At 39.0% G+C, this 14,321-nt stretch overlaps 1 protein-coding gene across 7 annotated transcripts in view; it reads right to left on the bottom strand.

Annotated features, from left to right (window-relative positions):
* DACH2 (dachshund family transcription factor 2) overlaps positions 1–14,321 on the bottom strand; it is a 455,869-nt gene that overhangs the window by 172,752 nt on the left and 268,796 nt on the right. For 4 of the 7 annotated variants that reach the window (XM_084638530.1, XM_084638527.1, XM_084638532.1 and 1 more), the window contains exon 3: positions 11,286–11,357. The exons of the other annotated variants lie outside the window; for them this stretch is intronic. In XM_084638530.1, the coding sequence (XP_084494656.1) occupies positions 11,286–11,357 (72 nt within the window). The remainder of the gene's footprint in view (positions 1–11,285; positions 11,358–14,321) is intronic. 7 annotated transcript variants of the gene reach the window in all.

A 14,321-nucleotide genomic window follows, 5' to 3' on the forward strand; every position in this document is an offset into this window, starting at 1 on the left:
ACACTACAGTGAAAACAAGCCCTTAAAAATAGTCACGTTATTTGTTTAACTGAAAATTTGTAAAAGAAAAAAAAATCACTCCGAGATTCAGTTGTCACTGGTCAAGTTTAAACCTAACATTACCTGAGAGCAGATTTTCACAACTCTGAAAATAGGGGAGGGGAAGGAGTGGTTGCAGTGGAGACACAAATAGGCATTATTAAAAGTGACACTGAGAGACTCTACTAGAAAAAACTGCAAGTAACATGATAATTTGATGCATATATTAAACTCAAATAAATTCCCTCCTTCCGACTTTGTATTGGTTAATTACCTTTAAGCCACCTCATTTGGCTGAAAAAGTCTGGAATAGACACCTTGAACACCAATTGCTCATTAGGTTAGTGAGGAGTTTTAAATTCTGTCCTTTCTTCTTCTTCTGGAGTAGAGGAAACATCTAAGTAGGGCAATTCATTATCACTCCTACTGACAGCACTAAATTAGATTTTCAAAGAATGATCTTTGACATTCTGTCTGAATCTGGAAAACATTAAATCTAACTTTTAAAGTGGGTTTATGACAAAGGAAGTAGCACATAAGCACTGAACGATGTGTATCATGCATGGGATGGTTTGGGGTACCAGGAAGAAGGTACTTTATAAACCCTTTGAGCCCTGTGGAAGCCCTAAATGTTATAATTACTCCGATGCCTTGTGCAGCCTTTCCTGGTCAGTGATGGGTTTGGCATGGATGCAGTTGGTGTTGATCAGCCGTGTTCTTAGCATCATCAAGGACACCAAGGCACTGGTCACTCCGAAAGCATAAAACCCAAAAGCATTTCCTCTATATGTCATTTCCACTTTAGTACTGCACCACCCCAGAAATAAGCACTGAAATAAGTTATGGAAACATTTCATCTGCAACAATGGAAAAATGCTTTCAGTACAGAGGAGATATATCAGTGCCTACTGAGACCAGGTGGCCCAACTGCCCCAATATAAGTAACTTGTAGCAGTGTAATTTAGGCCTAAATGCTCAGCTGCCTCTGCACTGAACCACCTCTTCCCAAAATGTATGAAAAAGAACTGAGAAAGACGGAATGATTTTATTAACAATCAAATATCTCTGACTGAATCATCACTCTCATCATCTCTGTAACCAGCCCTAATACCCTTACAATAGTATATGAAGACTGTATTAGGCATTTCCTATACTTTTACATTCTCCTATTCTGTCCCTTAAAACTCATCCTTTCTCAGACTAGAAAAATAAAAAGGTGTAATTATGACCTCACTTGAGCTTGTTTGGCTTTGCTGTCTGACAAAGCACGTCCCGATAGACATTTTATTTCTGAGAAATCCATTAAAGGCCCAGAAGGAACCTACTCAACTAGATTCATGGTGTAAACAAATGTTATAGTGATAGTGGGAAATAAACACTTAACCCTTGTTAACATCTAATGGGGTAGGATAATATCATACATTACTTACTTCCACAATCAGTATTTATATGACATTATAGATAAAATGCCCTTTTAAATTACTTTTATGAACTTTGATGAACCCTATTATTATAGTGGACTCACTTATCTTTAATATGACAATTCCCTGTGGGAAAAATACTAAGAACACATAATTCAAGAAGGCTGAGGAGTCTAACTCACAGGTATACAGACACCAAGAAGAAAATGGTGAAAGTACTTAGAATAAATAAGAGAGAGTTATCTACTAAGCGACTCACGTGATTGCCCAAAAGCAAACCCCAAAATATTTACTATGGTGGGACCACAAAAGGCCCAGTGTTAAAGGCAATAAAACACGCACATTTTTGTTTCTTTATTTTAACCTCAAAACAAAAGTGTAAGAGAAGATATTTCTATATGCTCCTTACACAGCTAAGCACAAGGCCTCATTCTACTAATGATAAATGCAACAACTGAACATTCACTGTATTGTTGTTAAAGTCACACACGATGTTTCAGACAAAATGCACACCTGGTTATTAGGTGCACCAATTAAATGTGCTTCTTTCCATTTGAATAGCAACCCCTGACTGTATACAGTGAATAGAAACACACAGGGTTGTCGCAGTTTGAAGATTTCATATTACATCTTTAATTGTGGACATTTAGCAGACAGCCTCTTATTATTAAGATACTGCTAACTTTCATTGACAATGTGGCCACAGGACAAGGCTAATAATTACCAGCACCAGTAGCAGCTTGTGGTTTTATATTACATTGCGGTAAATTACACTGGAATTAGAGTGGATTACTTTTATCAAATGGGGAATAAGCTGTTAATTAACTCCCCGCTGTAGCAATCTTTTTCTGAGCTTGCAACTGTTATTAACTCTAGATTAAATTGTTGAATTAATTTCCCACTTACTTACTATTTCAAGAGTTTTTAATTTACCTGGCAGCAGTTTTAATAGGAAATTGTATTAGTGAACATAAATTGTTTTGGGGAAGGGTAAACAGTTTGTGATAATGTTTATTAAGTCGTTTTGTTTGAGCAAAAATATAATTGCAGTTTTAATTAGTGCATGGTTGTCAGAGTATTAGGTTTGAGATTACATTATGGGTTTCTGAGAAAACAATCACGCAGGTAATCCCAGCATTTATAACTGATAGCAAATAAAAAAACCTGTGTCAATACTGCATTGACTTGTTTTTGTGTGTGTGTGCATGTGCTATGTTTTGGAAAGAAAAAGGAAAACATAATTCAAACTACCCTTTGTACTATTATCTGAAGGTTTACGGTTCACATTTAATATAAGAAAATTGAATGGATTTGAACGAAGCAGGAAACTTTTGTCTACTGTAACGTGTGTGAGGCAAAGCTCTCGCTTTTCACATTTAAAAGATTAGGATCTTTCAGCAGGGCAATAACCCAACCTACTTGTTTTAAATATATTGCATTTTCCAGTCCATAAGCAAGTAGTTGGGTCTAATGCTGAGCCTGAGGGATTCCTTTAGGTCATAAAAGAAAAATGTAGGGAAAAACAATTCATCTACCATAACAAATTGCACAGACCATTTACTTTGTTACTTATTTGCTGTATTTATGGCTGTTCGTTTACAGTAGCCTGCTGTTTTCACATGTTTGCAAATCTTATATGTGTTTCATAAGAGATAATTAATATCCTTTAGGACAGTAATATAGACGGATTATTTTCTGTCTATAACATATTATAAGAATGAGAAATTTCAGATACTTATTGCCAAGAAAAATTCAATGTTATCCCTCCTTATAAATGCAACTAAAACACTTACTAACATTGTGTGCCTAGTTGGTATCTAAGTATGGGCAACCAATTCTACATTTGGACACCCAAATTGCATTTAGGATCCAGATTTTCAAAAGGTAGGCTCCTGAACCCATATTCAAGCACCTAAATAATTTTCTGAAGTGCTAACCTAATTTTCAGACGTGCTGAGCATCCCGTCAACAGAAGCTGCTGAGTACTTGATACTCTTTTTAAAAATCAGGCCACCTATTTAGGAGTACACTGTGAAACCTAACTTTAGGCATCCATTTGAAAGTGCTGATCTAGGTACCCAAATATCCTGTGTTTTTAAATGATTGTTACATAACATGCATATATTGCTGTAAAATTCACAAGGTACTTAGATACAGAAAGATATACTTTTCTACCGTTCAGAGTTTAGGCTCTCCAAAGAGATCTGAGCCCACAAATGTAGATTGGTGTTCTTAATGGTTGTGATTCAATTAGGCCACAACTTTATTCTCTTAAAGTAACTAGGAATAACCAGCAATAAATTATACGGTGCAGGTCATCGTTCTTTCCCTAATTGTTTCCACCTATTTAGGGGGCTGCTGTCAGCCCACCCCTTTCCAACCGGTCCCAGTCAGCCTGTTGCTGGGACTCCACCTTCTCCTCTGAGGGTTAAGGGAGACTGGGGGACTTTTTAACTCCTGTTTATCAGGGAACCATAACCCCTCTGTAGTTCTGGACATCTGCTACTTCCTAAGTTGTGACAATCTTGACCTAACCTCCTTACCTACCTCTCCCTATCCACTGTCGGAAAAGTGAAAAAAAAATAACTCACCCTGCCTTGACCAATCTGGCGGTGACAGAATTTTTTCCCCCAGCCTGAAACAAAACAAAAGCGACCAGTGCAAGCCCACAGCAGACCACAAAACACAATCCTACTCAGATCCCAAGGGTCCCATGTAGTTTAGTGATTCATGGCCAAGAGAATTCCCTCCAAAATGCAGAGGGTATACATATACCCTCCGCTCTCCTCCCCCCCCCCAGTGCACATGGTGGGTCAGTGCCTCAACCTGACCCAGCCACTTCCTAACCCCAACCCCCTTTGGCTCCTCTCAGGTAAGTCTGTCCCCCCCTTTCCTTCTCTCTCATAACCCAAATGCAGTAAGGACCCTTAAAGGAGCCCTGTCCTTTTTTTCCTGCTGCCCAGACAAAAAATTACTGCATTCAGTTACAGTGAGAATATTTTAAGATTGGTCTCCTGTGGACAGGATCCGATGGGGTGTTGAGTGAGCTCAAATCCCAGTAAGTGAATGGGAGTTGAAAGTACACAGCACCTCCCAAGGTTAGGCTTCATGTATTCTACTACAACGCTACCTTTAAATGTAAGCCACTTCACCAAACAGCTATTCATTTTGTAGCTATGCCCTCAACTGTTTAGTCACAGTCAGCATCCTCAAAAAGACATCAGTAGAAACTCCAAGGAGACAACAGCACAGAAACTTCCTTCCCTTACAAACGAAGCAAAAAAACATATTATTTTACATTGTGGGTTTTCTATCATTTTTCCTTGATGTCAGTGTTCACAACAGTAAATATAGAATAAACTGCTTAGGCAGTTGTCAAAACCAACCAGCTTCATTTCAGCATTTAATCATACCAAAAAGTTGTTTATTGCCTCACATTGCTGCAAGGGGCCATCATGAACATTAACCTTAGGTAGATTTTAAAAATGTCTCAGTATAAAACCATATGTTCCCTAAAATCTACAGAAAACAGAATGTTTGATATACCCAAGCCAAATATGTGGCTATTACTTTAATACTGCAATAGGGTTAAACATTAGATTGGATGACGGAGACTTGCTACCTGTGGACTTAGAAATCTTTTTAGCATTTTGAGAATAAGAGACCAGTCCAGTTTATGGCTTACTAAGGTCTCGCCTTGAGGTCAGGAAAAAACAGTTACTCACCTTTTTGTACCTGTTGTTCTTTGAGATGTGTTGCTCAGATCTATTCCAATTAGGTGTACGCGCGCGCCGCGTGCATAGATGTCGGAAACTTTTCCCCTAGCAGCTACCCATCGGGCCGGCTGTGGAGCCCCCTGGAGTGGTGCCGATACGGTGCTCTATATATGACCCTGCTGGCCCGACCTCCTTCAGTTACTTCTTGCCAGCTACTCGAACAGAGGGGAAGGTCGGGGGGAATGGAATAGATATGAACAACATATCTCGAAAACAACAGTTACAAAAAGGTGAGTAACCTTGGACTTGGACGCCTATGACTATACTCCTCTGGCGGCCGCAAAGGTGTCAGGTGTAGAAGGCAGCGTGACCTCCTCCACCTGCAGGGAGTCTGGCAGTATGGGGATTCCCAGGGAGGCGGGGGCTCATGGAGGACGAGGCCTACTGGAAAGTCTGTGGGCATTATGTCCCTGGTCCGCACCGTGTTCTGTTGCGGGTGTGACTACAGCCTCGGGCCTTTGTGGGGGCTTCTCCATGGCCTGCTTCTTACAGGTGACCGGGGAGTGAGAACGGTGCAGGGGAGAGCGCTTTTGGGCCCCAGGATACCCCCGGGCCCTAGAGGGGCATGCAGAGTCCTTTTTCGATGCTGTAGATGGCACTGCTGGAGGAGCGCTCTGCACTGAGGCACTCAGGGCCGAGCGTTGTGGCGGATGGAGAGCTGACTCCATGAGGAGTTGTTTGAGTCTAATGTCCCTCTCCTTTCTAGTGAGAGGTTTAAATGCTTTGCAAATCCTGCACTTATCCGCCTGATGGGCCTCTCCCAGACACCAAAGACAGGAGACGTGGAGGTTGCCCATGGGCATAGGCTTGCCGCAGGAGCTGCAAGGTTTGAAGCACTGGGACAGCATGCCCCGGGTTGAAGGGGGAAACCCCTTCAAGCGGCAAAGACTATACTTAACACTAAAGATAACAGATAGCTAACAACTAACAATAGGGTAACTATATACAGAGATAAGTAAATAGCCAGGGAGTAGTGGAGCACTTGCGAATAAGAGACCACTGTTTCAACAACTGTCACTGGCCGTAAGAAGGGATCGGGTTGGCAGGGTCATATATAGAGCACCATGTCGGCGCCACTCCAGGGATCTCCACAGCCAGCCCAACAGGCAGCTGCAAGGGGGAAAGTTTCCGACATCTGTGCATGACGGCGCAGGTGCACACCTAACTGGAATTGATATGAGCAAGCGCTTGAAGAAGAATGTTAGATTCCAGGCTCAATGACTTTTAATCCTTTTGAACTCGGTATCATTAATAGTAATTACCGTTTGCTATGAACAGGGATTTGGACTATGTCTAATGTTTGTTATTTTCTATATTTATTTATTTCATCTGTCATTTACACATATAACATGATCTTTGGTTCCAAGAAAATCATGTACTTTGGAGACACAAAGACAGCAGAAGATAATTAATACCCATTCACAACATCTTCCAGCCATTACAAAGAATGGCTAACAGACGGAAGTAACCCACAGCCCTAAGCCTGTTATTTTTCTGGGGGTAGTAATTAACTTCTATTGTATTTTCCATTATTACCTTTTAAATGCAGTTTGTACTCTCCAGTTAATATTTTGGTCACATTATGATTTACGTTAAGCGCTACATTCTGGCTACCCTGATACATATACATGTAAATTAAGGAAAGGCACAGAGAGCCCCTTTCCTCATCACCAGAGCTTGCCCTGCATTTATAAGGTGGATGGGATAGAATGGCTAGATGCACTCCACACTTCAGGGAATCTTGGTTTAGGGGAGTGGAGGAAAACACAGAGCCTCACCACCCCTACACATCAGCTGGTGGCTGGTGCTACAGGAAACACTTTATACCTTTAAAAAGAGGTACAAAAACTGCTTCTAAACAAGCTGCCCCAGCAGCATTCTGTCTCCTTCAGTACTCCACACACAGAATGCCTCTAGCAACAGTCACTGATGAGTATAACTTCTATTTCCTACTCCACTTCAGCTCCTGCTGTAAAATACATAGTAGTAGTAACAACAGCAGCAGTATAAAAGCTATAACAGAGCTCTAACAATTAAGAAAAGAGGAGGTCTGAAGAATTTAGGCCTCAATGTAGCAGAGCACTTAAGCACATGCTTAGCTTTAAGCAAGTGAATGGTTTCATTGACATCCAATGGCACAACTTATTTGCTCATAGGCAAGTATGTACTTAAGTGCTTAGCTGAATTGGGCCTTACATGTTCATTATAAAATTACATTTGTGATTATTTCCTTAAATGATTGTTGTAAGAAAATATAGTTAACTCAAAGATTACAAATAATTTGAAAGCCAACATTTTCAAATTTAGCCGCCTAAAGTTAGGCATACCTCCACCCTTAATTAAATGACCTGATTTTCTGAGGTGTTATACAAAGCAGTGAGTTCTGCACTGAAGATCTCAGAAAGTCAAATCATCTATTTTAGTGCCTAACTACAGAACCCCTAGTTTGAACATTTTGGCATCAGTCTGTATTTCAGTAATTTGATATTCTGTTTAATGAGTAGGCAGAAGTACTTTACAAACTGAGCAGCAGACCCTCCAGTCCGCATATAGTGACAACTCCAGCTGAGAACCAAGCTTTAAGGCCTGCCATAGCCGTTGACCTTAAGGATTCTGTATTGTGTTGGGAAATAAAATTTAGACATAGAAACCAGCAATAACTGATATATTACTGAAATAAACATAGTAACTCTGAGAACTGCTACTGAACGTTTGAAGTTATTTGCTCCCCTACATCAGCACTATTTTTCCTGCACTACATTATCTCAGTGAGGTGTTGTCAATGTTAAGCACCATCATTTGCTGTGGAAAAAAAGTTTGCAATGCGCTTTTTAAAAATGCAAGCAAAAACATAAACACATTCAATGGGAGTTTATTCAATTAATTTTAGTTTCCAATTTATAAAGATTTTACTATTCATGCAAAGGAAAATGAGAATTAAAATGTGCCTGAATATGCAATGTGCTGACATCAAGCTTAGTTTTACAGCCTTTTTAATACAAAAGTAATTTTAAAAATAATAGACTTAAAAGAGTAAGAAACAAAAACTAATAGTTTTACTAAATTACCTTTTTATTACATGGTTTCAATTAGCATTTCTTCCTCTCAAAGATACAAATTACTGTTTTCTCTGGAAGGAATTGGGACATGACAGAAATACAGAGAAAACTTCGACCAAATGCTGGACTTAACCCCAACTGAAAGCATACGTCCACATAATTTCCAGAATGGATTTGTTCTTGCAAATACTGCAAACATTAACAATTCTTACAAGCGTACATGAGTTATGAGACATGCTTCTCGCATATGGTAATACGTATTATTCTACTAAACTCATTAGTTATTACATTTAATATATACAAAGCTAAGAATTACAAAATAATAAAATGTTTTCCATCTGAATGTGGTTTTTGGTTTCTTTGAAGTCAGAAGAAAGATGCTGTGGTATTAGTCAAGGTATTATATTATAGCATAAGGAAATTATTATACTACAGGTGCAGAAAAGATTTATCCCACGTGTTATGAGGCTACATCTGGTGTAAAAACAGTGAATTAATCTTTAGTTCTTTGGGGGTTTAAATCTCACAGGTCAGAAAGAAAATGGCTCAATCTTAAATGATATGACTCCATGTATTGTCAGAACCTTTTACATCATCTACCAAGGATTTTGTGATACAATGTTTTCAACATTCATTTTTTAAAAATGAAGGAACACGAAGTGGGCAGATGAAAAAGTAAAGAAATATCCACAACCAGAAAAAAAAAGTGTTGCTCCTGCTAACATTACAACAGTATGGTACCATAGTACAACTACATTGAAGGTATGTGTTAGCTCAAGTTTCCCGTTGTAAAAAACTAGCTTTTGTTTTTCCAAGATTAACAAATCCATTGGAAGAAATGTGCCCTAATATGAAATTTCACATGAAAAATACTGTTTCTGCCTAAACTTTTGAAGTGTATTTGTGTTTAAAAAAACTTTGACAATTTAAAATTTTGTCTATAGAAGCACTTTTTAAATACAATTACAAAAAAATTTCAATGTTAAAAAATAAAAAATATTGCTGGTGATTTGTCCATACCAGAGCTGATACAATAGCAAACCATACATTAGATTAAATTAGTCTCTTTTTCACTTCACAAATGGTCCTTAGGTAGCTTGCATAACTTAAGTCCAAAATAAAGGCTTCTGCTGGTCCTCTTCACAAGAGTGAATTTCACCCCAAATAATTTCTGCAGAATGTTCTTGAACTCTGAATAGTTACAATTCTCAAATTCTGCTGACTAGATTTGATTAAACATATACCAGCTATTCTGTTCTCTGACTGGATGAGTAGAACTCTTAGAATCAGGTTTCTTGTGTAAATACTTGCGTTTAGGAATTCCAAATGTCCTTTCAACAAATATTCTCTATTATTCATCCTATTTATTTATACTTAACCTAATATTATGTGGCCTAAATATTATAGCACATATGTGAAATCATTCTGTGTCACGTGATCCCTTATCCAAACTGTGAACACAATGCTGTTGAGTAGAATGATGGCACTTTAGCATACATTATACAATTTCTGTTTATGTCATTTCTCATTCTACTTTTTAATCTCTGTTAAGCAGAAAACAATAATTCCAAAAAGTATACAGATTTTGTGATGTGCATAAATATTCAGTACAGGCTAGCTTATGATCACAATACTCTCACAAACTGAAGAACATAGTCTTGAAAACTTACCAGGTTTCCTAACTCATTGTTCTTGTAATAGAAACTGCACATATATAGGTTTGATAAGCTAGAAATTAATATGTATTATGAAAAAGACATAGCAAATACATGATTGCTTTCTCTGGAGAATTTCACATGTACCACACCAATGGTACTACACATATTATACTAAAAAGTATGCCGATCAAGAATATTACCACCACTGGACTGTATTAGATTGGCCTTCGTGTTAACTTTCTCTCTGATACAAATCAGGCTACCTATTATAGTACTACACATTAAGGTAATAACAGTGCTACTGTCCAACTAATTTTGGCCCAAGAAAGTTATAGATACAGGCTAGCTTGTTCAAGTTGTCATAGCTAGGATTTTTGAAGTGTAAAGGTAAACAAAATTAATGAAATCACATTATAAAGCATATAAACATTTAGAGACCAATTTCACATTAGTCTGGTGTACACACACACTTTATATATAATATGAAGGTAAATGCATATACAGAGCCATAGGCAGTGCTTAAAGTGTGTTGGATTGCAACGGGTCACAGACCCAGGAAATAAAATTTCTAAAAAATAAGCTGGGTCACTGAGGCACAGAATTTTAGTACTGCGGGGAGGGGAATCCCTTTGATACTCTGGTTTCCCTGCTTGCCCACCTCCTGGGGAACAGCAGCCCATCGGGCTCCTGCAGCAAGCAAGCAGAACTCTTTCACCATTCCCACAGGAGAGGAGGGAGGGAGGAGCAGAAAGAGCCCAGCAGCTCAAGGCAGCTCTGAAACATTCCCTCCCCACCCAACACTATGAGCAACAGGATGGCAACTCTGTTTCTCCTCCCTCCATCCCAGAAATACCTGTCCTGGCAAGGGGGAGAGGAGATTCTGAAGCAACTCACCCCAGACTTGAGAGGTGGGTGAAGAAGCTGCATGAGGAGTGGGGGGAACTGCAGAAGGCATGGGGGAAGGGGTATCTGGAGGATTCAACAGATGGAGGGCAGAATTAATGGTGGGACAGGACTGATTTGGAGGTTGGGGAAGATTTAATTGCTGGGCAGAGGGACAGGCAGATGTGGGGGTGATAACAGACCCCACACACACAACACACACACACTTTTTACAGGTCACTTTAAGCACTGCCCACAGGTATAGCTATACTGACAGACATGGATAGACAGCATATGTCTTCCTATTCATCTGTCTTGCAACTTGAAAAATGCAAGCCTCAGGGTTAAAGAAGCAAAATTCTATGCAGCTGTACAAAATAATAGTTAAACGAAGCTTATATCTAGAGCCAAATACAGTCATTGACATGAGATATAAATAGTAGTAAACACCTTGGATTTGAAGAGTCTTGAGCTTTGCAAACTTTATCTGGGTTTCATCAGGAAAAAACAAAGTTCTTAAATCTGGAAAAAAAACACACTGTTAAAAGCACTTATATGTTATTGAAATAGAATTCCATCTGCTAACAATATAGCTTTTTTTATTCTACATATACAGATTGACCAGATATCATCAGTTTAAAAATCTCTGCAGAAGCTAATAAGTGGCAAAGGCATGTTTTCATTTGTTCATCTATATAAATATATGAGGTTTTGTGTCTACATGAGGTGGTTCCTACAAGTGTTCAACACTGATGACTTTCCCAAGGTGGAAATCTCAAAAAGCTTCATTACTCACAAAAGCACATGTTCTCCAAGGAGAGATCACAGAGGAGAAGTGTCATATGATTGTTTACCTCTTCAAAATGACAGCTGGGGATCAGTACAAGTAAGCAAGACTCACTGTGGCTGGCAATCACGACGTGAAGCCAATATACTACAAACTTAGCTCAGTACCAGCAGTGTTGTGTATGAGTCAGGTATGCTGTAAAATTTCAATGATGCCTTTAAATTCTAATGGTTTCAAGCTGCTGTAAACTTCTGCAGCAATCAAAAATAATCTGTCATGGGACTGAGGGGTATGAACATCATGTCATAGCCACTCTGCTGTTAGATTTATTGGAGGGTAAGGCATGTCATTTATGCACCAACTCACAGGAGAAAAAAGCAATCCCTATGAAGTTAATCTAATAATAGACTGGAAAGCAATGATTACTGTTTCATGTGCACTAGCTATTTGTAGCAGTGATTGGCCTAATTCAGCAGGCCTCACTTGTCAGAGCTCTGGGATTAACAAGTGTTTAGCTGAAAACCTATTGGGAAACATCAAGAAATGGTTTAATGAGAAACAAAAGTCTTCCACTTCTAGGTCACTGAAACCCTCTCCGCCTCTACCCCCATCTTTAAAGAGCTTGTTGAAAAAGACTTATTGTGGATATAAAACAAATGCTGTGGAATGATAGTTTTAATTAATCTACACTATTATCAACATATTTTTCACAATGAAGTAGTTTGATCCGGCAATCCTTATTCAGGCAAAACTCCCAGGAAAGTGAGCAGAGTTTTTGCCAAAGTGTGACTGCAGGATCAGGCCCACTGTAATACAACAATATATGCAGCCCCTTCTGCTTTACAAACATCAATTAACCACCTAATTCTCAGAACAGCCCTGTGAGGTAGTTAAAAATCAGTCTTATTAACCCCATTTTATGGACAGGGAAGCTGAGAATAGCAAATCTTAAACTAAGAGCCACATCACACACCAAGACAGTGGCAGACCTGAGACTGAAACTCAAAATATCTTGATTCCCAAGCCCATGCTCAGTCCACTAGACATGCAGCCTCCTGCTAAATGTCCTTAAACATTTCTCAATTCTGAAAACAACTTGTACAAAAGCTCTCCAGTCCCCAAGTTATTTATGTGCTGTAGAGTTAAAGAACCCTGGGAAAGAGAGTTTGCCTTTCAACTTGTTACATCCAATAAGAAAAATCCAAAGTAAACTGAGGGAAGGGGTGCTATTCTCCTTCACACATAGACTTGTAATTCACTTTAGAGCCGCAGGAATGACTTGTATGGACAAAAGACAACAGCTCTTGTCAACAGGAAAATCAGAAGTTAATCCTCTCCTCAGCGTATAACTCATTTTTCTCAGAAAAATTAAAATGCTCAGCATGGAATGGAGCAAAGCTGCCAAAAAAAAAAAAAAAAAAAGAGGGAGAGAGTGTGTGAGAGAGAGAGAGAGATGGGGCACTGGCAACAGCACACGGATAGGAAATTTAGGTAGACTAGATCCCCCCCTTTCCACACCCATGTAGGCACCTCCATTCCCTTGGCGAGAAAAATCGCAAGTAGCAGGAAGCAGCTGAGAACAATAATCCGCATGGACTAAAACCTACATTTAAAAAAAAAGTGAAACAGATAGTGCTACTCAAATCAGCATTAACAGCCTCTCTATGCATTATCCCCATCAGAGAGGTCACAAAGCACTGGCCAGGAGCAAATGGCAATGCTGCCACTGTTCTGTTGGATCAGACAGAAGACTGGAGAAGTATCCTCTTTGTGGACCCAGTCAGAGCTTGAAGGGTGGGCCTAATGTTTTGTGCCGCTCCCCAACAGGCTTCTAAATTAGGCTACATTCTCTCCTCTGACCAAGCCTTTTGCTTCCCTCTTGGTCCTACACAAAAGAAGAGATGCTACGTTGGACCAGTAGATCAAATCCTTTGTCCTTTTTCAGCTACCTGTTCCTCTCTCACACCTTTTTACTGGCCACAAAAGTTCCAGCTCATTTCTCAGTAAAGAACAGGGTATACAATTCAAGCCTACCAAATTGTTAAATGTGTGCAGCTGCATAATACTATCAGTACATCCTGTCATACAGAATATTGTATCTGCCAAACTTCTCAGTAGTTAGGGAATCAGGAGTCCCAGATGCATTCTCTGATATTAAAAACAATGAAAGAAAGTTTTATGTTTTTAAACTACAACTAAAATTCCCTTGTAAACTGTAAAAGTATTCTCTAGAAGTTTTGCAGACTATTAATGGAAAGAAAATTTAGAATTAATGATCAGTTATTTTCACTAGAAATCTAATCCTAAGAATTATGCTCACTCAGACATGTGACCTATCTGTTCAATTAAATCAGAGCTTTTACTGGCACAGATGAAAGCAAGATAGCCAAAGCTATCTCAAAATGTAGCCAATAAAATACTCAAGACTCCACTCAGTGGTTCTAAGTGAGTGAAACAATTATACAAATGCAGACCTGTTTCTTTAGCAGTGGCAATATCTGGCACTATAAAAAGGCAACATTGACCAGCAATATCAATGTATAGTATCAAACTGCTAGGTCCTCAGAATCTAATACAGAAATCACCTGAGTCACTGTTAAACTAAGATTAACCTAGAGAGCATGTCTTTTAGTGCAGAAAATGCTTGCTTAATTTTTAATCTGGGATTTAGCACAGAAACTCAGAGGAAAATATTTGTA

The sequence above is a fragment of the Lepidochelys olivacea genome, assembly GCF_965140295.1.
Source record: "Lepidochelys olivacea isolate rLepOli2 genome assembly, chromosome: 9".
Taxonomy (NCBI): domain Eukaryota; kingdom Metazoa; phylum Chordata; order Testudines; family Cheloniidae; genus Lepidochelys; species Lepidochelys olivacea.